The sequence below is a fragment of the Pyrgilauda ruficollis genome, unplaced genomic scaffold (genome assembly GCF_017590135.1).
Source record: "Pyrgilauda ruficollis isolate IOZ18807 unplaced genomic scaffold, ASM1759013v1 scaffold14, whole genome shotgun sequence".
NCBI classification, from domain to species: domain Eukaryota; kingdom Metazoa; phylum Chordata; class Aves; order Passeriformes; family Passeridae; genus Pyrgilauda; species Pyrgilauda ruficollis.
The window spans coordinates 11338978-11361322 of NW_024512543.1; the positions used below are offsets into that span (position 1 = coordinate 11338978).

Here is a 22345-nt window from a genome sequence, read left to right on the forward strand (position 1 = left end):
TATCCACACCACAATGAAACAGGATGGAAAACAAATTTACATGAAAAAGAATCACTGAAAGACATCAACAAGAGTTATTTATTACTTCTTGGTAAACATCTGGAATAGCATGCTATTCTTTACTGTATGAAGCCAAACTTCTCTCTATGATTCCCTACTCCAACATTATCATCCTGGAATATGCACACCCTCTACAATCCTTCTGCCCATAGCATCTCTACAGAACCAAGTCACCAGAATTCAATGACAACTAATGCCAGCTGCCATTTTGATTTCTATAGAGCATTCAAAATTGTAGCTGATTAAAAAAAAAAAAAGGGAAAAGGAAGAAGCCAAACTCCAGATACAAAGTAAAGCATTTGAAAGCCAAGGGACACAACAGTATATTCCTAAAACAGCCCACTATTCAGGTTGCAAAAAAAAGCATAATTTTCCTGCCTCCAGGCATCTAAGAAACTATTCAATATATCTGCATAATTTACAGACAAAGATCAAAGGAAAATCTGGCTGAAGATTATCTAGCAGCAAATTGTTTCTATAGAAAACGTAAGACCTTTCTAATTTAAAAGCCAGATGTTCCTACTGTAAGGTACATTTGATACAGTCATTAAAACGGATCTAGATTTCTGAATTCCATTACTGGTATTATGATTTGACCTTATACAAGTTATTTACATATCTATCTACTCATCAGTAAAATGGATACAAAACCAAGGTGTACTTACTATTCTATTTAATACAATAGAATAGAATACTCACATGCAAACTACTACAGCAGCGCAGTTTATTTATGCTACATAGATAAATTCTGAAGTTGTAATACTTTCAATAATTAAAGAGGGTAAACAAAGCAAGCAGCTTTGATAAAGAATGTGATGTGCTACAGACTATGCAGCAGCAGAGGGAAGCACACAGTAACAAAGAAAGAGTGCAACACCAGGAGATATGCTTAATCATCCATCTGTCTGCAGCTAACTGCTTCATGTGCATGACAGGATATTTTCAAATATTCTTTCTAAAAGTACATGCCTTTCCAGTTTCTGGATCATCTGGTTTATCTGTAGTCTATTCAAGTTGTGTACAGCAATCTGCAAAGGGTATCCAAAAATCCACTGTGCAACATGATAAAGACTCTTAAAACACAGATTCTTAAAATCTAATCTGAAAAACAAAACAAAATTGTCTCAGAATAGCATTATTTTCCTCTTATAGTTAAGTTTAACCTTTTACTGTTTAGAAGCTGCCAATGTAGATACAAAAGCAGCCCAAATGCATCCTATAAAAATTATACATAGAGGTGCTGATTGGTCTTAAATTTCTGAGCTCTTTCTCAGAGATGCCACGAAGACAGTTTTCTTCATTCTGAAAAACAACAAGGCAGGACAGGCAAGAAGAAAAAAAATCTAGGATAAGGATACTCTCTGCAACAACTGAAGGGAGAGGGGAGCAATGAAGGTCTCATATATAAATGCCAAGGATTCTACAACTCCCATGGTGATCCTGGCAGTAAGCCAGGAAAAAGTTTTTTTCTTTCCTTTGCTGTTTGCAGCAACAAATCTTTCCTCTGGGGGAGGGGTGAGAGGGCTGGAACTAACTTCACTGCATCTGATAAGATGGCAAATTGTCCAGGCCTGACATTTATGGGGGACCCAGAGCTTCACTGAAGCACTCTGGGAGGATTAAAGCAGGGTTAGGCTCTGCAGTCGCACTCCTTAAAACGCTACAAATGGCAGACAGATGAAAGTTTTCTTAAATTTGATAATGATGATTCTACAGAACCCAGAGACAGAAGCTGTCCCCTGTCAGGGAAAGAACTGCAGCTGTACATTTAATATTCTCATTAAAAGGACTTGTAAAAGCCTAAGTATGCTCAAAGAGCATCTAGTGTCCAGATATTGAAATGAATTTCTGTTTAATTGGTTAACAAGAACTAAATCCCATCTCTTTCATGTCAGCTGCACCACCCACAGGAAAACTCCACCACCCATTTGCTTTAACTCTATCCAAGACCATTTCACTGCAAGAATGGGATGTTTCACACGCTGGCAGTGATTGCCTGGAGCCAGCAGAAAGGCTCATATAGCTGTCAGCAAGCTGATAAGAGTTGAAATTACTCTACAGAGCCCTCTTTAAAGAAGAGCCAAAGAAGCACATTAAATGAAAGGGAGGAGGGTCAGAAAAGCCAGCCACTCATGTTGTTTTAACGTGGCACTAAAACAAGTCATTGATTTATGCTTGTGTCTTCAGCTCTGTTTGACCTGGAGTCTGAACTTCTCTTCAGTTCAGGGCTGAGGCACATGGGATGTGCCCAAGAAAAACCGCAACAGCTTGTCCAGGTATTCCAGCTGTGGGAACAAACACTGCAAACTACATGTTTTCTATCCACAATTTTTTACCCTGAATTTACATCCTGTTTTAGCCTTTAATTGTCCATTCAGGCTAAAAACCACAAGAAGTTGTGATCGTCTAAAACTTCAATTAATGAAAAGCAAGAATGGTACATGGCCACTATTTGAGAGGGTACCTTCTGGGGCTTCAGTGAAGTGAATTACACATTCACCCAAAGAAGGAAACTATACACCACTTTCAAGAGTCTCCCACTGAAGTGTTTGGCAGCCAGTGAAGTCAAGATGCATTTTAAAAACCACTGATTATCTGACAGCGTTATTACACAAGGCAATATAATACTAAAGTCTTTTGCAAACATGAGTCCTGAAGCTGCCAGGTCTGACCAAATGGCCTTCTGTTCCCATATTCTCCCTCTGACAGAGCTCCACAGCAGGTACCTTAGGAACCCCCTCCCACAGACACAGCAGGCATAAGCCACCACTTCCTCAAAGTACTCTCCAGCTTCCAGAAGTCTGCAATGCAGGAACTTTTAAGCCAGAGGGTATATCTTTGCATTCATCTCTGACAGATTTTCCTTCTCTGGATGTCTTCATTCTGCCTTTTATGTCAATAAAACTCCTTCACTCACACAAAATTATGAAGCAGTGATTCTCACAGGCTACCTCTTAGTTCTGTGAGATCATCTCCTTTTTTTTAGACCAGATTCCAAATAATAAAAGTACTGTGAGACATCAAATGAAATTGTATCCAACAATGTACAGCCACATCCATTCACTTTTTTATTACCTTCTTATTTTTTAGTTCTGTATTATATTCCTGTTTCATCATCACCAATCATTCATTTTCAACATGAAGAGTGCTACACTATTTCATCAGTATTCTCTTGAAACTTTTGTTCACATTTGTTCTATCACATAATTTTCAAGATGGGAGAACCACACTGCATTCATGGTGCAGACATACAACAGATTTACATAGTGGCACAGTATTTTCCATCTCATTCTCTATCTCTTTTCTAGAAATTCTTTGTATTTTTTTAACATAACTGACTATGGAATTTATACTTGCACATAACTACTTATTACAGCTGTTAAGAATTCTTTCCCAAGAGACTGCAGCTAGTTGAGACGCCAAAAATGCCTACGAGAAGACTGTTTTAAATTGCATATATACCCCTTTGTACACTGAATTTAATTTATCACCTTATCATTTGGCCATTTTCTACCTGAATTTCTGTGGCCTAAGGTGTGTCAGTTCCAAATAAAACCTTTTCCAAAGCAGATAATTCATAATGGATAAATGCAAGTGGCTTTCTATGACTGTTAGCTGCAAAGCTGCAAAGCTTCTCATAAAAGGCCATGTTATTCTGGGGTACTTAACTCCTACACAGGTGCCCAGCTTCAGGGAATTTCTTATCTCCAACCTCTCCACTTCTCTGTAAGTTTGGCTGAAACTGGGCACTAACAGAAATCAGAAGAGAAATCAGCATGCACATTGTACGTGATCATACACACTTCCTTACAAAACCAGGATGAAAAGAATTCCTACACTTAAGAACACTCATCATCCTTGTGTCATCAGAGCACACAAAGTCATCCAGTCTTCCAGAACAGAATTCAGAAGTTTTATTTCTGGGAGATGGGGAGTGTTATAAAGTCAAACAAAGCCACCTTTTGAAAATAAACTCCTTACCTAAAATCTCTTCAGGGAGAAAGAATACCTAAATAAACAGAAGAATAAGTCTTCTATTCCCACTACATAGTACTTCTGTATTCTGATTCTATGCCTTAATGAGTCTATCTATGTTCTAAAAAAGTTAAAAGAGTTCTAACTATGTTGGTATTAAGTGAAGATAAATACTTACAAGATGCCTGTATATTCATATAGACGGGTTCACCTCACAAAAAGAGGGTGAAAAAAGCACAGCAGCTGAGATATAAGCTGAGGAAAACTTTCAGACTAGTTAAAGACACTTATATATCAACTACAGTGCTGAAACATGTTTCCAGAAACTAACAGGCTTGCAGAACAAAACCTTCAAAAAAACCCCAAAAAACTTGTTGCAAGGGAAACTATACAAGGCATGAGACAAGGTGATACCACCAAAGTTTTATTTTGTTTTATCTATTTCACTCTGCAGGAGCAAGACAAAATTTGAAATTTGCTCTGTATCATACAGGCCCTACTACATCTACTTCTTCCCCTCCACTTCTAGAATTTTGCTATTACATGGGTGCTAGTTAGAGGTGCAAATAAAATGAAAGCCTAGGATGCAGCATCAAGTCTGTGCAGCTAAGCTGCTTATCAACTTGCCTCTGGGCACTTCTGCCAGTGTTTCAGACTCCATATGGAACTGTTTGTGAGAGGGGGATGGATCAAGGAAGCTTCAAAGAAAATGAGAATGACAACATTACTGTAGAAAACAGACAAGACAGCAGTCCCAGAGATACGTAAGTTTCATCCAGACTGCTATTCATTTTAGCAGCTCAATCAGCAGGGGCTGGTTTTGATGGTCAAAATGTTACCGTTTATAAGAGCTATTATTATAATATCTATTATTTATTATTATATTATGCAAGAATCTGGTTTTCAGGGACATAGGCTGTAGCTGCAGTATTGAAAATATGTATCAATTTTTTGCAACTGTGTAGACCTGGCTACAAGCAGGGCAAGCATTCCCTTTTGTGAGAACAGACAGGAACTGGCAATTGCAGAGAGCAAACTGTTCTGCAAGTTTGAACAATAAAAGCGTAAGTCAATATAGCTGATCTCCAGAGATCTCAGTCCAATCAGGGATGATGTAGGACAGCAGAATTAATTTTGATTTCCCACACTAAAGCTTTGCTTAAACTAATGAATCTTTATATGCATGGAGAAAATTTTACTCATTAAAAGCAGACAATCTGAAAAAAATTATATACAGGTATATGTAGGTGTGTGCTTATATGTTTATGTCAACATTTTGAGCTTTATGTGTGATCTCCAGAGAATCTCCTGTGATAAAACATTGCAAAAAATTCCAAAATAATCAAAAAAGAAAACTGGCAAGCTAACATTTACAGTAATCTTTGTTTTACTTTTGATGTTTTCCAAATAAGGATAAGATTTATATCATAAGACAACCACTGAAACCAATGCAGTTGGACAGCAAGGCTCCAATCCCACAAAGGTTATCAGACCCAAAAAGTCTGATAAATGCATGCTTCAGCAAGGAGAAACTCAGAGCAAGGATTTGTTGTATTTACCTAGAAAAAGATGATCTCAACCATATATGTCAGGTTACTGGTAGTCCACACAGTTCCAGTCATTAAGTACTTTTCACTGTACTAGATGGCTAAAACACAAAACACCTATCAGCAAGGGAATTTCAGAGACACTTACACAGGGATTTTGCCTTGTAAATAAGGCTGACAGGACATGAAATGCATGGATAACATGTTTAAGTATCCTCAATACAGAAACAGAAATAATTCACAAAGATGAAAGACCGACCTCATGAGTTCATCCCGTTACTTTCCCAATCAAAACACAGTAAAAGCAACAAGATGTGAGAAGAAGCTTTAGAAAAACACAGCACACCTTCAGTCAATAGAATCACATTTTCCAATGATGTTCAGTGATGTTTTAACCCAATGACTATTGCAAACCATGTGTAATCCAACAAAATTCACCCTGAACAGAGACCATATCTGTGTTATGAGCACTAAAATATAATCTAAGCTAATTTTATAGAGTCACATGTAATGTAGATAATGTATATACCATCCAAATTAAGGGGGTTGATTTGTTTGGTTCTGAATGTTTAGGGGGTTTGCTCCTTTGTCTTTATTTTGTTGGCTTTTTTTTTTTTTTACAGATGAGTTGCCTGATTTCATACTTTAGTGTTTAACATGTCCATAATGTCATATGCATTGTCCATAGCTGGAGAACACTGAAATGATTATTTTACATTATCAGTGAAATAGTCAACAAAAAAGTTATTGCACACTTTGACAGACTATTATTATCAGTTTGAAAGTTTTATTAGGCACAACTCCCTAGTGTTGACATCTCTAAACCAAAAATCACATCTCTAGGAGTTGTAACACCAAGGTTACTTTCTCACCGCCTGGTTTTGGTGGCACATTGGTGCTGCCAGCAGGCCCCATCAAAATGGTTCATTTGTGTGAAGGCACTAAAGAGAAAGGAGACCCCTGATGGCTGCTGTGGTATTTGCAGACTCAGAACAGAGTGAAGTGAAGCGGGCAAATCACGTGTGAAAGATATTTACATCTAAATTTGAGTCTATTTTCTCCCCATATATCAGTATTATTATACACTGTGCAGCTTTCAGCACTGCCTAAGTAGAAATAACTAGAGTTACATTCTAAAAAAATGTCTTGGGTCAGTTTTTACAAAGGCCACGCAAAGGACCACTTTGTCACTAAGGTTGTGTAAGGGAATTTCAGACACGTGACTTCACAATTCTTGCAGAAATTTGACTACAGAAATTCCATGCATCTTGAAAAGTCACTTGAAGGAAAAGTCACTTGAAATCAGATAGTTAACTTTTTTCTTAAATACCTAGCTCTTACTTCCTCTATGATTTTCCTGATGAGGAACTGAGGCAGTGATAAGAGTACCATCTTACCTTGTAACAATATATGCTCAGGTACAATAAGATGTCAAGGATGAAATATCCTAGATACAAGTGTACATTACATGTTAATATCCTCTTTGCTGGCCTGACAGTTCATGGTCTCAGCTCTTGCAGTCACCAAATAAGAAAAATCTCTCTCTCTGAGGAATTGTCAATGTAGATAAAATATTTAAATATTTTGGACTTAATGCTTCCTTCACGTTTTAAGTGACTAAAATTTTACTACAAACCAAAGTTTCCTTTGAAATAAACACAGACTCTTGAACTTTTTTATTACAATTTAAATACCATGTAGAAGAATTAAACAAATATACGCCGTGATTTCATCAGAAATATCTTAATAGAGGTCAGTAGGCAATACACTCAAGAAGAGCTTCCATCCCACTGAAAAGTGATGGCAAATGCAGATGTTTAGCATAAAGAAAGAACAGGGTCAAATAATAAAAATATTAACATGAGAGTACAGTGGATATTTCTTCATTCCACCAGCTTTCAGAGCAAGGCAGATGTATGAACCTACTCTCCAACTGTAGAGCAAGGAAAATAATTTGACCATGGTACATTGCTTTACCTGTCTTTGCATCTCTTCAATCTGTCGCTGGGGGATACTTTGCAGAATACTGTACATTTCAGGCATCTTCTCTTCAGGGATGACAACAGAAGCCCTAAAGCAAAGAAAAGAAAACGTATGGCAAGGTGAGAAGAAAGAAATTCTACACTCAAAGAAGTTTTCCAAAAGAGGTTTTCATTAAAAGACTGCTTTTCCACCCAGAATCTTGTCCTATTTTAACAAGACATATTCAAAAGACATAAACAAAAAGAAGCAGTCTTTCAGTGTAACAAAATACTCCACAGAAGCTCCTTCCCAACACCAGCCAGTCTGCCCATCGATAATGCCACCAAAGTCTCTAGACTAATCTGTCCAGACAATCAAATAACTATGGAAAGGACAGAGATTCAGAAATCCTGAATTCTCATCTCTGGATTGCCACTGACTTGCTGTCAGCAGAGATTTTTGGAATAAACAAACAGTAATAGCATATACAGTGTTACACATAAAACAAATAATTTTTGTACATATTATCCCTATCCCAAGATCATGTAACTGGGCAGAGTGCATAGAAAAATAATCTAAACTCCTAACAGTGTACTCAGTTACAAAGTAATGTTATCTTTCCATCTCAGATAAACTTGGGAATCATGGTGCAATACAGAGAATTAGCATTTCTGTGATGCAATATTTAGTATGTATTTTCCTTAAAAGAGCCTGAATGGAGACCAGTCCTCACTGAATTCAAGCACAAGATTATACAGCAAATCTCTTTTAGAAGAAAAAGCAATTGGCTACAGGATAATCAAATGCTCTGTCATATTTGTCTCATTTATTTTCCTCTTCTCTTTCTGACACATAATAGACCAAGGGCAAAGACAGTGTGCATCTTACTCTGTATTTCATTTCCTGTAACCCACAGTACACTCAACTTATCACACAGATTTGATTCAAATCACTAAGGCAGTGAAGTATCTCAGGCAGTGGCTCAATGTACAACAGTGAGGGTACAGACCTCTTCCAGTCCAGAACCTCAGAGAAAGGTAAAATGTAGGAGTCAGCAATGATGACTGGGACACAGCCAGCTTGAAGAACATCACTCAGCACAGCCTGTCCCAGGCGAGCTCCACGTAGAACAACACAGAACGTAGATTCCTGTCAACAAATGGTATCCAACACACAGATGAGGAAAAAAAGGAAATGTTATATTTGCATTGTGTGTATGTATATATGCATTATATAAAAAAAAAAAAAAAAAAAACACCCCAAAAAACAGGTCAAAAGGAAAACCGAGTTGCTCTGTGCAATCAGCATATTCTGAATAATTAGCTAATTCAAAATAATTTTACAACTTTATCTTCCAGAGGCTAAGAAAAATATCATAAGTGGAGGAATGAGAAATGGACTGGTAGGACAATTCTGAGCTTTATTTTAATGGCCAAATTTTAGAATTCAGTTGAGAAAACTCAAGGATAAAAATAAGTTTAAAACATTTCAAAGGTTTGGCACAACAAGATGAGCAACAATTAAGATAAACCTATTTGAGTATAAACTGTATGGAGCCAACTTAATTTTCTTCTGTTATAAGGCAGTGCAGCTCTATGGATAGCAGGGAAGTATCAGATTTCGTATCTCAAGTCACTTGACATGTTTGGAAGCATTTTCACATGCAAATTAAGAAATCAGGAGCTAGATAAAGCCCTTATAGGCTCCACAGTTACAGAAACTCCAGTTACAGAACTCCAAGTATAAAGTAGTTAGCAGTAGCTCACAAGTAAAGCAGGGATGGACCAAGTAATCTTTCCTAAGTGCAACAGCATTCAATGTGTCCCTCAGTTAACTGAGTAGCAGAATCAAGACCATACTTATTAGACCTCACAATAGCTATGATTTTGTAGGATTAGCAGGTATAATGGATACCAGGATTAGACTTTGACATCATATGCATAAATCAACTAAGAAATACGGATACATATAGAATTCAACACTTAGAGAAAAATAGCAAACTGCACAAATACAAAGCATGAAGTAACTGGCTAAGATTTGCACTTTGCAGAAGAGGGAGCTCCCTACAAAAGAACAGGCAAAGAAAAATATTCATGGGACAGAAATGTGGTACTGTTGATAAAACAAATCACTCCACCCACAGGTAATATTACAGTCCAAAAAGACATAAAATTGAAGAAATCTGAAGGATTCACTGACTCTTCACCGTAACAAAAGACCTCAGACAGAGCAGGGTTCAGTCTTGGGCAATGCACTTCCAGTGGTAAGTAAGGGATGATTACTTACCTTGACAGTACAATCTACAAGGAAGGATTGACTCTATCAATGGTACTTATTCTGTAGGAATGAGGGCAGGAGGAAGGGAGCTTCAAAGATAAAAAAAGCTGTCACAGAGAAGAGTATAACCCATTTACTCATGTCCACAACACCCAAGGCAAAATGCCATGAGCTCAGCCTCCAGCAGAGAGGACTTCTTGACTATGCTACACTCACCCTGTATTTAGGGATTTTGGTTCTCACTGCCACTGAGGAATCTTGCTACAGATTCAAGATCTCAAAATAAATGCTAGTAGAGTTCAGCTACACAACAGGGAAAATCCCAAGTCAGTATTATCCCTAAGTTTAAGAAAGAAAAATTATGAAGTTGATATAGGGATTCCCACAGATAAGAAAACATTTTTCCAGCTTGTTTTCCATGGCCTGAAGAAAAGGAGCCAGAATGCTCAGCAGGGCAGCAAAACATCAAGATGGAACTAGGAAATACAAGGGGTTTTGCTGGCTCTTCACTTGTTTCCTGATGCAATCATAAGATCTGTGTTCATATCCATAGTGTACTAAGAGCCTTGAAAACCTCATCCAAGAGAAGCTTCCTGCAAACAGGAAGCATTAACAACCCAGAAGTCCAAGAGTCTGCTAGTAAGATGTCTGTAAAGGCAGTCCTGGAAAGGATGAACTGTGATCCAAGTCCTCCTTCCCCCACTCTTAAGACAGGAAGAGAAGGAAAAGAAGGATGTGGGGAATGGAAGGAGCTGAGAAAATGAACACACATTTTAACCACTGACTCACTAGATCACACAGCAGCAGGTGGAAAAGACTAGTAAGGTCTGGGAGAGACAAAAAAGGAAGGAAAAAAAAGCCCAGATGTGGACACACATGCTCATCTGCCCAGATAACCATTCTTCCTGTCTAGACAAAGGTTACTATAAATACATCTCCTCACATCACCACTGTTATCAGCCAGACATTCCAAAGGGAAATGCAGGGGAAAGTATTTTAACAATCTCGGCATGTGCCAGCTCTCTTCAGAGTTATAAAATCATATATAGCAACATATAGATACAGATTCCCTGACTTGCCATCCTTTAGCAATTCAGTCTGTATTTAAAGAAATAAAGCAAAAAAGTTTTTTTTTTTTTATTCAAAGTTGAGGACTCACAGTGACCCTTCCCTCCCTCTCCTACTCCTCCACAGGGAATTTTAAACATATTTCCTACGAAACATAACAGGAGGGGTGGAAACTTTGCCTTTCCTCAGCTTGTTTGTTATTTTACCATCATTTGCTGAAGTTCAAAGACAGATTATATGCTGGTGGCCACAGACAGAGCACAGTGGCCTATGGCATAACTCACTTCACCACACTGCATGCCAAAGCACCTCTGTTAGTGAATTGCCAAGAGACACAGGGGTCTGAGAACACTATCTAGCTCGATCTTCACTGACACATCAAAAGGCCTCTGGAAATTGGGCCAAGGCCATGAAACACATTTCACCTAGATGTTTTCATAGCTGCATGCTGACAAGCCTTCTAGCTCAGTCTGTCATATCTACACAAATAGTTTTGTACAATTTAACTACTAAGTTGCATACAAAAAATGTAATCTGACTAACTCGACTTAAATGTAACACTCTTGCTGTTTAAAGTTCATTTTAATCTTCTATCCAATTGACAAAGCCATCTTCAGCTCCAAGCTTCATCTAGCAAGGCCTGGATTGTCATAGCTGAGAAATTAATTCCAAATTCATGCCTGCTGAAAGCCCTTTTGCCAGCTATTTTGGAAGGTGTAAATTCCAATGTTCCTCTCCAGTTTTGAAGTGAGCAACTTTATCTGCCTCCTAAAGTTTTTCCTCCCGTTCCTCCATTTTAGCATCTCATTGCTGCTGGATTTTGCAGTATCTTCAGTGTAATTTTTTTAAGTTTACATGACACTGTCTTGTGTTACTAAACCAGCATGACAAGTCTCATATAAACATAGTCTGCATATAAGTTTGAGTACATAGTTTTTGGCCCTCTTAAAAATAAGGATGAAGTTAGGATATAATACTCAAGGTAACATAAAAAATTATGCAGTTTTAAAACATCCAGCACATTAATTAAATACAAGGAAGTACCCTACCACTGCTAAAGAGGAGCAGAATCCCAGCTAAGACAGACACCGCTGGGAAGAGGAGTCTGCAGGAGAGACAGCCTTACCTGAAGCACCTGAGGATAATCAAAGACTTGATTCTTGTAGCAGCGTTTGCGAACAGCAGGGACCCCATCTGACAGGTTTGAGCATTTGTCCAGGACCAGCACTGACTCCCCATTCTCAGCCTGAAGAGCCTCCAGTTCCAAGCGGTATTCTGGGTGCAGAGCCATCTGAGATGACAGAATGAAATACCTGCGAGGGCTGAAAAACACAGCCAGGTCACCTGACAGCATGGCAACTTTACTTCCAAGATGCTAAGAACACATTTCCTTTCATTCTGGAGAAGCAGAGCATTAACTAAATGTGGACATGCTACCAAGACCATATTTTCAGGCAGCACTGGAAAGTGTAAAGATGAAACATAATTAAGTCTGGGATAGTAAGTGGCTCAACATTATCTACAATTCTGACTAAATTTGTACTTGGTAAGAGTGCTTATTACATTAGAATAGGCACTTGCATTATAACTTCTGTTATAAACTTAAAGAAACATTATTTAGCTGCATTTTAAATCAGCGTGCTACTGATGCCAGGATTTTACTTTTGTTCAGTGGTTGTGTACTAAAACAAAGTAGATAGGACACTGAGTGCTTCTAGTTTCTCCTCCCATATATGTTCTCATGAATTTTAATTGAGAAAAGATGTTGAACTGACAACTCAGTATTTAGCTTATTTAGTCTTGATATGGTGACAGCAGCAATAGCACAAGCTCATCATTTTAACTGTGATTCAGTTCTGTCCCTTGGGGCAATATAGAGGCAACATTTCCAAGGAAAAGTTGAAGGTCATGATGTATGTTGTCCCATACACTCTCAACTCCTACCATGCTCCAAAACCGTAAATATTTAAAATGTGCTGAACATTTTAAATACTGACATGTTTAAAAACACTAATTAACACTAGAGGTAAACCATACAGGAATACAAGCTCAAATTAGGTGCTTGCTGCTTAAAAAAGTTATACTAATACTGGAAAATAGCATGGCATATAATTGTTATACCCATCTACTTGAGTTTCCTTTTAAAACAGGTCAGCTAAAGTCAGACTGCTCCAACCACTCCCCAGTGAAAGGAACACACATAGTGAGTGAGTGCCCTCATGCTGCCAAAAGAACACAGGAAGCACGAGCCCTGTACTTAGGATTCCAGTTCTACTCCACGTGATGCTATCTTTAATTTACAGCTCTGAAAACACACAAACACACACACTTTATAAAGTCAGACCTCTCCTGCTGCTCTTCTCACCTCTTCTACTCATTTTCATGCTGGTCACTTTAGTTGCTCCAATTAACAGATGCATAGTATTTTTTTAAAACATTCTTTCTCACAAGTTTCCAGCTGCTACCAACTTGCTACCAGCAGAAGTGGATTTTAAGCAATCCAATTAAAAAGGCAAATAAATCAAACCCCCTCAGTTGAGCTCTGTAAGAGGCCTTAAAAAAGGAAAGAATGATACAGATGAGTGATAATAAATGCATACAACCAGCTAAAAAAAATGTAGGTTTGTTTGTGTACACATTTTAAAGCAAATTTTGCCTTGAAACTGTTATCACTCTGACACTCAAAATCTAGCTTATCAAACATTGCTACAAAAGAAAGAACATGCCATCTTCCAAGAAATAACACACAAACATAATGTGATGAAATTATTTATCCCAAGCAAGCCTGGATTCTGGGTGGTGTGTCCACGTCCCACCCCTCCTGCAAAGAGCAGTTGAGGCTGGGAACTCGTCTCACCAGTAACGCTGACTGGCCGCTGGATGGCACTCCGGACAGCAGGCTGCCCGACACAATTTAAAAAAAAATTAAAAAAGGCTTTGAGAAACATAATTTCTTTACTGAACACAAGACTTACTTCTCTTATTCGACCCAAAACCAGACACAGAGTTTATCTGACTACATGGACATGAACAATATAACTGCTTCTCTCTTTACAACTGGTTCTATACATGCTGGAGCCTATCATCACATTCCTGCTCTCCAGACAGAAACACAAGGCATGCTTTCACTCTGTCACAAGGTAGTAACACTTGAGACCTACAAACAATCAACTGCGATACAACCAGATGCCACCTCCTGTCCAGGGCCAAGGGCATCACAAGCAGGGACACAAAGGGTGTGAGCAAAGTAAACACTGCTGCACAAGTTTGTCCTAATTGACTGCATTACTGTACTTGCAGCAGCCAAGAGCAACAGCAAGAGCACTGCCCTTACCAGAAAAGACAACTGAACCCAAAGACTGATAACTTTTGTGTCCAACAGAGACTGCACCATTTCAATCAGTTTTCAATTTTGAAAATTCATATTCTCTACAGAACGCTGTAAGAAGGACCTAAGAAGGACCTTTCTGCATTTGTAAACTTGATGTTCACAATGAGCAGACAGACCATTGATCCCCATTGCCTCTGTCTGCCCATCTTTTAAGCTGTAACAGAGGTAAGACCTTGTTACAGTTAAACTTTTTCAGCTGTGTAATTAGAAGATTTATGAAATATAAAAAGAACAACCTTCCATAATCAGTTAAAACATGTCTTCCAGACTTCCACCTTCTCTTGTTCTGAAGACAAGAACAGATTAGAGAAGCCACCATTGCCAGGGTAGTTCATTTCAATGGTTAATTCATGCTCTGAGAAAATCAGTGCTTTATTTTCCAACTGTCTTGCTTTACTTCCAACTACAAGATTCAGGGAGGGGAGGGCTGTCTTGTTTATATCTTACTCCATTACTTTAAAAAAAAAAGAAACAAATAAAACCAGTATTCTAAGCTCCAGATGTATGTATTCCCATAATCACACATACAAGTTTTTATCCTTCTTTTTTATGAGCTTAATGACAGGTCATGGGCAAATGGTGGGTGTTACATCAGGCTGGCGATCTGTCACAGTGAGGTTCCTCAGGGCTCCAGCTTAGGGCCTGAGCTCTTCCAGGTCTTCATAAACAACTTGGACACAGGACTGGAAGGGATACTAAGTAAGTTTGTCAACATCAAAAAACTGTGAGAAGCTGTTGGCTCCCTTGAAGGCAGAGAAGCCCTGCAGAGAGATCTCCACAAATCAAAGGGCTGGGCAACCACCAACAGCATGAAGTTTACCAAAGACAAGTGCCAGGCTGTACCTGGGACAGGCCAAACCTGGCTGTATGGACAGACTGGGAAACAAGAGGCTGGAGAGCAGCCCTGTGGAAAGAGACCTGGGAGTCCGGGTTGATGGCAAGCTGAATATGAGTCAGCAGTGCCCTGGCAGCCAGGAGGGCCAGCCGTGTCCTGGGGGTCCGGGTTGATGGCAAGCTGAATGAGTCAGCAGTGCCCTGGCAGCCAGGAGGGCCAGCCGTGTCCTGGGGTGCATAGGGAAGTTGGTCAAACGAGGGGATTGTCCCTCTCTGAGTCCTCTGCAGTTTTGGGCACCACAATATCAGAAAAGTATAACACTATTAGAGGGAGCAGTTGGCAATTGAACCAAGACCATCACCACTGGAACCACTAGCACTGAAAGCATCATCTACTTTAATAGCAAGAGCTGTTAAAAACAACTTTTACAAAATTGCCCAAGGTCACCATAAAGTTAGTAGCTATATTTGTTTTTCATAATCATCAATACAAAATATGATAAAAAATATACTTTGCCCAATTCATGGGAATTACTTTACCCTGGTCCTCTTTCTGGCAGATCTACTTCTCCTGACAGTGGGCTGTAAACAGGAATACTGACATCGTAGCCTTGCCGGTAAGTCCAAGTGGAGAAGCCTCCACCAGCCAACAGAGCTCTGGAAAATACAAGAAAGTAAGTTTAAACTGAGAATGTATAGCATTGAAACTCCAGTGATTCACTGCTTGTCATTACCAGAAGAAGAAGGTACATGTTCTGAGATAAGCTTTTCCCTCAGCATTTGTCAGCGGCATGTTTTCATGCTGGTTTTAGGTTTAGTTGTTGTCATCCCTGTTTACTGCTAAATTGGATCTAGTCACCAACACAGTGCTTACAATTGTGCATGATCATTGAGGAATGGACCATTTTTGCATTAATATAGGGAAATCTAATATATTGCTGTCACTGTTGCAATTTGCAAGCTTACATATCCTAAGACAATTTTAATCTGAAGAATTACATTTTGAATTATTTATACTAGTTAAGATATTCCTTGATGCCTGTACTAAAATTGGGTATAGCACAACTTTCAAAGCTTTATTTCAGATACAAATCACAGTATAGTAACAGTATTTTACCATCTTACAGTGACTTTGGATGTCTCAGGATGGAAAACAAAATGAAATTATTTGCAACTATATTTTCAAAGTTATCATACTAGTGAAATTTATTTCATTTTTATATTACACAAAAATTCTATCAACAGAAAACATGAAAACAAGAAATCCGTATGTTATGACACTAAGTTCCAACAGTAGAGGTTGCTTGTGACACTATATGCTATACAGCATGGGAATAATCAAGGACCTGATAAATTAAAATGCAATTCAACCTTCCAACAGGATGACCCGCATTGTGCCTTTTTCTACATGGGACAACTTTTTGTCACACAGAAGTGCTTTAAGAAAGAGAAGAGAACAATGTGTATAGAAGAAAGTAGTATATTACATACAATTCCAGAAGAAAAAAAGGTTTGCTACTATCTCCTATCACAAACCAAGCCTCTTTGAAATATGCTAGTAGAGGACAACAGTTTTTCTGTTGCCATTTCACGTCCATTGACCAGGTGGCATCAGAAACACATAAACCTAGTTCCCAATGAAGCTCAGATTCAGCTTCTTTTGTGAGACTTCTCAAAGAGCTTATCAAACTTTCAGTCCTTCATCACTCAACAGGAGGGTGTGCTATACTTTTAGCTGCTTCTGGGATACTGGTTCTGCTTAAGGTACCATATTTCTCAATTCCAGTTGGGCTCCTTCTCTGTGGAAAGGAGAAGGACACAAATACATTACTAGACAAGGCAGTAAAGAAAGGATCTTGAGGAGTTGTACCCATTGTTGCAGCTATGATTACAGTGAGAAGCCTTACTGTCACAGTTCAGGTCAGAGCAGGCACAGGGCTCGGTAATCAGGACACACACAGGAACAAAAAGTCAACATGAGACTGGAAGAGGCACCAACAATCCGTTAGCTAATATTCTTCTTTTCAGATATCACTGAATGAAATCCTTGGTAAGGTGTTTGGAGCAGTTTTCCACAAATGTTAGACAAGAGATAACCATTATACCAAATTATCACCCAAGGTTTTTTCCCATCAGAACAACACTCAGTATGTTGTACCTGTTCTAATCCGCATCAGATGCCCCACAGGATACTTCACTTCCTGCTCTGACCTGCAGCACAATTGTTCAGTGTTCAAACACCATAATCATACTTTGCCATAAATGTGACTCTTCATTCAGAGCACAAACTATGATAGGAACAAAAATCAGCTTGAGAACCAGATGATAAATTAAGTACATGCTGAGTTTACATTCCAAATAATTTCTAATTCCTTTCCAATGTCACCCATCCCCCTGCTTTTGGTGACATGTACAACACTGCTATGACTAGATCTCACAGTTGAAGCTGCATGTTCTGTGTCTTATCCATATTAATTCAGTTACAAGAAGAGAGAAAAAAATTGGCTTAAGTGTTACTGTTCTTGCACTTTATATCTCCCTTCTCTTTTTTAAGACCCCTCCCCCCAAACTGGGAAACCAGAACCAGATTGTTTTAATAGGATCCAGTGAAAACACGACAGCACCTCATCAGCCTTGAGAAAGCAGGTGTGTGTCATGCAGACTTTTACCTAAATAAATCCACAAGGAACCAACACCAGTTAAGTAACTCCACTTGGACTTTCATTGTACAGTGCATTAAGAGAGTAGGGATATTAACTCCTAACGTACTCAAAACAAATAATCTTTAAATTGCACTGATCAGCAAGGAATGACTGTCCCTGAGCAACTTTTCACCACTTTTCAAATATTGATCCTTCTTTCTCCCCATGAAGTGCTCCAGCTGGCCTGTACTCTAAATGTTTCTGTCCAACTGCCATCTGCAGTAGCTTTCTGCCAAACTTCACAAGTCACTGAACCCAATTCACGGACTGAAACAGAAATAAATAAAAAGTATCTTAGTTCATAAATTCAATTCTACAGCACCAGAATTTCTTTTCAAAAGAAATCCTTTCAACCTCATCATTGTACTGAATCCAACAGCACTAATTAACAGACAATATAGAGCTTATCTTTTAAGTTTTATGGCAAGAGATTATATATGTTAAGGCAGCTAATTCTAGCACCATAAACTCCATGCCCACAAGGCAAACTTTCACCTTTGAAACTATGAAGTAAAGCACTTCTACACTGTCTTTGGAAATTTGATTTAAAGATTTAATAAACAAACAACCCCTTAGTGAAGTACCTTAGCCAAGAACTTTTCCAGATGTAAAATTATTATATAAGTGAACTGCCCCCTGTGTATAAGGTCTTACTCTATCTGGATCAATAGTCTGCAGCAAATTAATGGAACACAAGTCTATTAAACTTCATGATCCACTACAGTTCAACTGTGTATGATGTCTCAAACATGTTGATGAGAAGGCAGGCCACACTCCTCTGCAAATTTCACAAATATTACCTGTGGATTTCACAAGTGATCCACAAATTCCCACAAATGAAGTTCTTCTGGAGTTGTCACGGTACAGTTCAGATAAGTCATTCAAAACCAACTGAACTCTGCCAGCATGCCTTTATTTTGGCCAGCAGATTCTCACCCTGTGATGCTACAAACAACTGTCTTTCACGCTGGGTTAACTACCATTCCTAACACCTTTAGATATTCTCAAATTAAGAAAACACACCCATGTTGCTTGTTCCCTTAGACATGAACTAAGAACTCCAAAGGTCTCCAAAATCATACTGAAAGCTCATACTGCATCACTCAGGCCTCTCCAGGACTAGGTTCACACTCCCAGCTTCTTTCACAGGCCCCTTGTCTTCGCACCTGAGACCTGTAGAATAGGCTCTGTACATCAGACAGTCCAACTGCTGACTGCCTACAAAAAGCAATGTCCATTTTACTTCCATCCCAAGCACTGTTACTGCCCCTCTTATGTATTATAGCTCATGATGATACAGCTGTGGACTGAGTCAGATTGGCAAACTACAACAGCTGAATGCCAAAAAACACTTTCGTTTTTTACTTAAATTACTCAGTTTCCCATGTTAGCATGACAAATACTTAGGAGAAACACCTACCAAAATAAGAGGTTTCCTGCCTGCTAAGCCAAGGCATGCAAGGCCAAATGTAAAGGGAGATTTGAGATCAAAAAGTAAAAATAAAAAGTTCTGCAGCATATCTACTACTTTCAGCTAATAAATTCAATTCTTTGATAGACACATGTATCCACAAACATGCAGTCCATTCCACTGTCAAATGAAAATTCTCCTTAAGTATAAATCTAAGATAACAAATGCAAGTATTTACTGACAGATTAACAGACTTGTTTACTTGAGACTGATGCTTGACTGCCCTCTCCAGGCTAATCCATACATAAAACATTTTTCATACAGAGAAGGAAAAAACTAAAGCCTTATTTCACAGTGATGTAATTATAATGAGCAAATTCACTCTTTAAGCATGTGCAGAAAAAAAAATCTGTTCTGGTACTGGAGGATGTTTTAAATTGTCTTTGCTGAAAAGAAATCAAGATAACTTCACAGACAACGACCTTAGCAAAGATCTCAAAAGTCTCAGGCAAGATTTGAACATTTGGCAGAAGAAAGTTAACTTTGACCTTCAGAAAAAGCACTGGTTACAATGGACCTAACTCAGCAGAACTAAGCACACACAGGCTGACATATTAGAAACATCTTCACCAACAGTATCACCTTCCTCTTATTCCAATTCTCTTTGCATTACAACCTCCTTTCCTCTTCCAAAACTAAACTATCCTGCAAGTGAAAATTGAGATCAGAATGTATGCCTTTTAAGTTCCTGGCAAATATTTTAAAGCACACTTGTCAGAGAATAATTAAGAGCATTTGTCCAATTACTAATACAGTCTAATTTGAAGATAACAAAAACCAATGAAATTCAGCATAGTTTTGTCAAGCAGAATAGCTGCTTTAAAATGTCCTTGAAGCACTAATAGAAGTGACTTCTATTAAAAAGCTGCTGCTACAATCATCTTTGAATTTCCAATTTGCATCAAATGGGACATTCTGTAAAGCATTCATAATCGGTTATACACCAGATCAAGATTCTCCACCCTTACAGCAAGTCCAAGAGTTAAAAGCAAACTATCAGCCACATCCCTTATAAATTTAAGGATGGGGCTAAACTGTCAAATTTCAAAAGTAAATGCCTCTTCTATACGCTTTACTTTCCTTTTTTGAGAAGCAAGCAAGGCATAGTCTATCTTTGCAAAGTTTAAGGAGCACATCCTTTGCTACCAATTGCCCTTCTGAGCTTGTTGCTTCTTCAGTGGCGCTTAAACCCAGATCTGTCCATCAGACAGCAAAACACATACCTATCTCTAGGAACATCCAGGGCAGTGTTATAATCTGGTGGCCCTCCAGGCAGCATATTGAAGAGCAAATGATTTGTGCCTCGATCCCACCTACAGCAAAAGAAGAAACAAACTGCAATTAGGAAGGTGTTCTCTACATAGAGACAAGTTCCATCAAAGCCTAGTGCTGGCATTAACTCACTGCGTTCTCCCCTCCTGCATTAGACTCACTTTTTTCACTTTGTGCTCTTTACATTCACACACTGAAGTTCCAGCACATACCTGGATAACTGTGCCAAAGCCTGAGCTGTCTCTTTGATACGGAGGGCGTTCTGATTGAGGACATCTATGGACGGCACAAAAAGGCAGGCCCGGTTGACATCATCTGTGTAGAATTCACTGTCAGAGATGGCCGTCAGCAGCTCATTGTACTCCCTGGAAATGGTGTTGCTCACCAACGTCCCATATTCATCCACATACTTTTTCAGTGAATAGATGTACACTTTGATTTTGTTCTTGGGATTGAAGCCACATCTATAGACATCGAAGCAGGTGTGCATCCTGCAGCTGAGGTCTCCCCGCTCAGGAATGGGGCTATCAGCAGGAAGCTTGACCACAGGCACATCATGGACGCTGCGCTTTTCAACCGTCCAGTCGCTGGATGATTCAATGGAGTGAGGCCAGAACTGGAACATTCCTGTGGCAATTAGGCCAAGCAGAACTATAGAAAAGAGAGTGATGTAATAGATGCGATGCTTGGTTTTCATCCTTGGGATGAGGGCTGGACCCCGGGTGTTATATTTGGTCGAGGCACACATAATGGCACCAATTATCTCTTGTCGCTACAAAATAGAGAGAGAGAGGTTTCAGGATGAACTCCACAAGAGATACACAGTTATCACAACGAAGAGAAACATGCAATTAGTCCTTTCAGGGAAGGGTCTTTGCCTCAGCAGATTGAAGTAGGCTTTCTTAGATGCTCATGAGTCCCACAGGAAAGCAGGATGCCAATCGGGTCTGCCACTCGGCAGGCACCAACTGAGCTGATCTGCTGGGCCTGGCTGTAATGAAATGATGTGGGCCAATTAACAACCACAAGCCAGAAAAAGGCACAGAGAGAGGGAGAGGAAATCTCAGACACTGCAGAAGGGGTGAGGCCTCATAGGCCCCACTACACCTACAACAAAGCATATTCAGAGGGAACGCTAATAAAAAAACAAAACGCTTATCTACAGGAGAAGAGAAACAACCTGGAAACCTGCAGGGCTTATAACAGGGCATCAGACAACACTTAGGACCATGATACTGTTTCTGAGGTAAAGGTGCTTCTAAACTGAATTTCATAGGAGCCCCACCATATCTGATTAGAATGATGGCAAACTACTTCTGGCAAGAAAAACTAATTAATTTGTCATCTTTATAAATGTGCCTTGTGGGGAATAAAAGTGTTCTATGAGCTGCCATTGCAGCCCCATTGAGAAAAGCATTTAAACAGTTCACTACAGCCTGAACTACAGGTGAAATGAAAAACATGACATAATATAAAGTACCACAAACTACTGTCACCTTTGACATTTCTTACAATGTCCTACACAAAGAATTGTGGTTTCTGCAAAAGACAACTTACATTAACTACAGACTGAAAAATCGGCAAGCAACAACTTGCTTAGGTTTTCAACTAAAACTTTCATAATAAGTAAATTCAACCTGTACTCTCCATAATGAGAGCTTTTTAAGAGTAGTAAGCATGTTTTCCAGAAAAAGAATGTGAACAGTATAATTATGTGTTTTTCTTTTCGAAAAATAGTATGTTTTCTTGCTTTGTGAGCTAGAAAGAAACTCAGGCATGTCAACTG

General features: G+C 38.9%; 1 protein-coding gene across 2 annotated transcripts in view; it reads right to left on the reverse strand.

The window, feature by feature from the left end:
* The window catches only part of EXT2 (exostosin glycosyltransferase 2), a 72900-nt gene that overhangs the window by 49702 nt on the left and 853 nt on the right, over positions 1 to 22345 (reverse strand). For both annotated transcript variants that reach the window (XM_041460035.1, XM_041460034.1), the window contains 6 exons: positions 20772 to 21331; positions 20511 to 20600; positions 15655 to 15771; positions 12016 to 12211; positions 8554 to 8693; positions 7560 to 7653 (listed from right to left, as the gene is read on the reverse strand). In XM_041460035.1, the coding sequence (XP_041315969.1) occupies positions 7560 to 7653; positions 8554 to 8693; positions 12016 to 12211; positions 15655 to 15771; positions 20511 to 20600; positions 20772 to 21307 (1173 nt within the window). In that variant the 5' untranslated portion in view covers positions 21308 to 21331. The remainder of the gene's footprint in view (positions 1 to 7559; positions 7654 to 8553; positions 8694 to 12015; positions 12212 to 15654; positions 15772 to 20510; positions 20601 to 20771; positions 21332 to 22345) is intronic.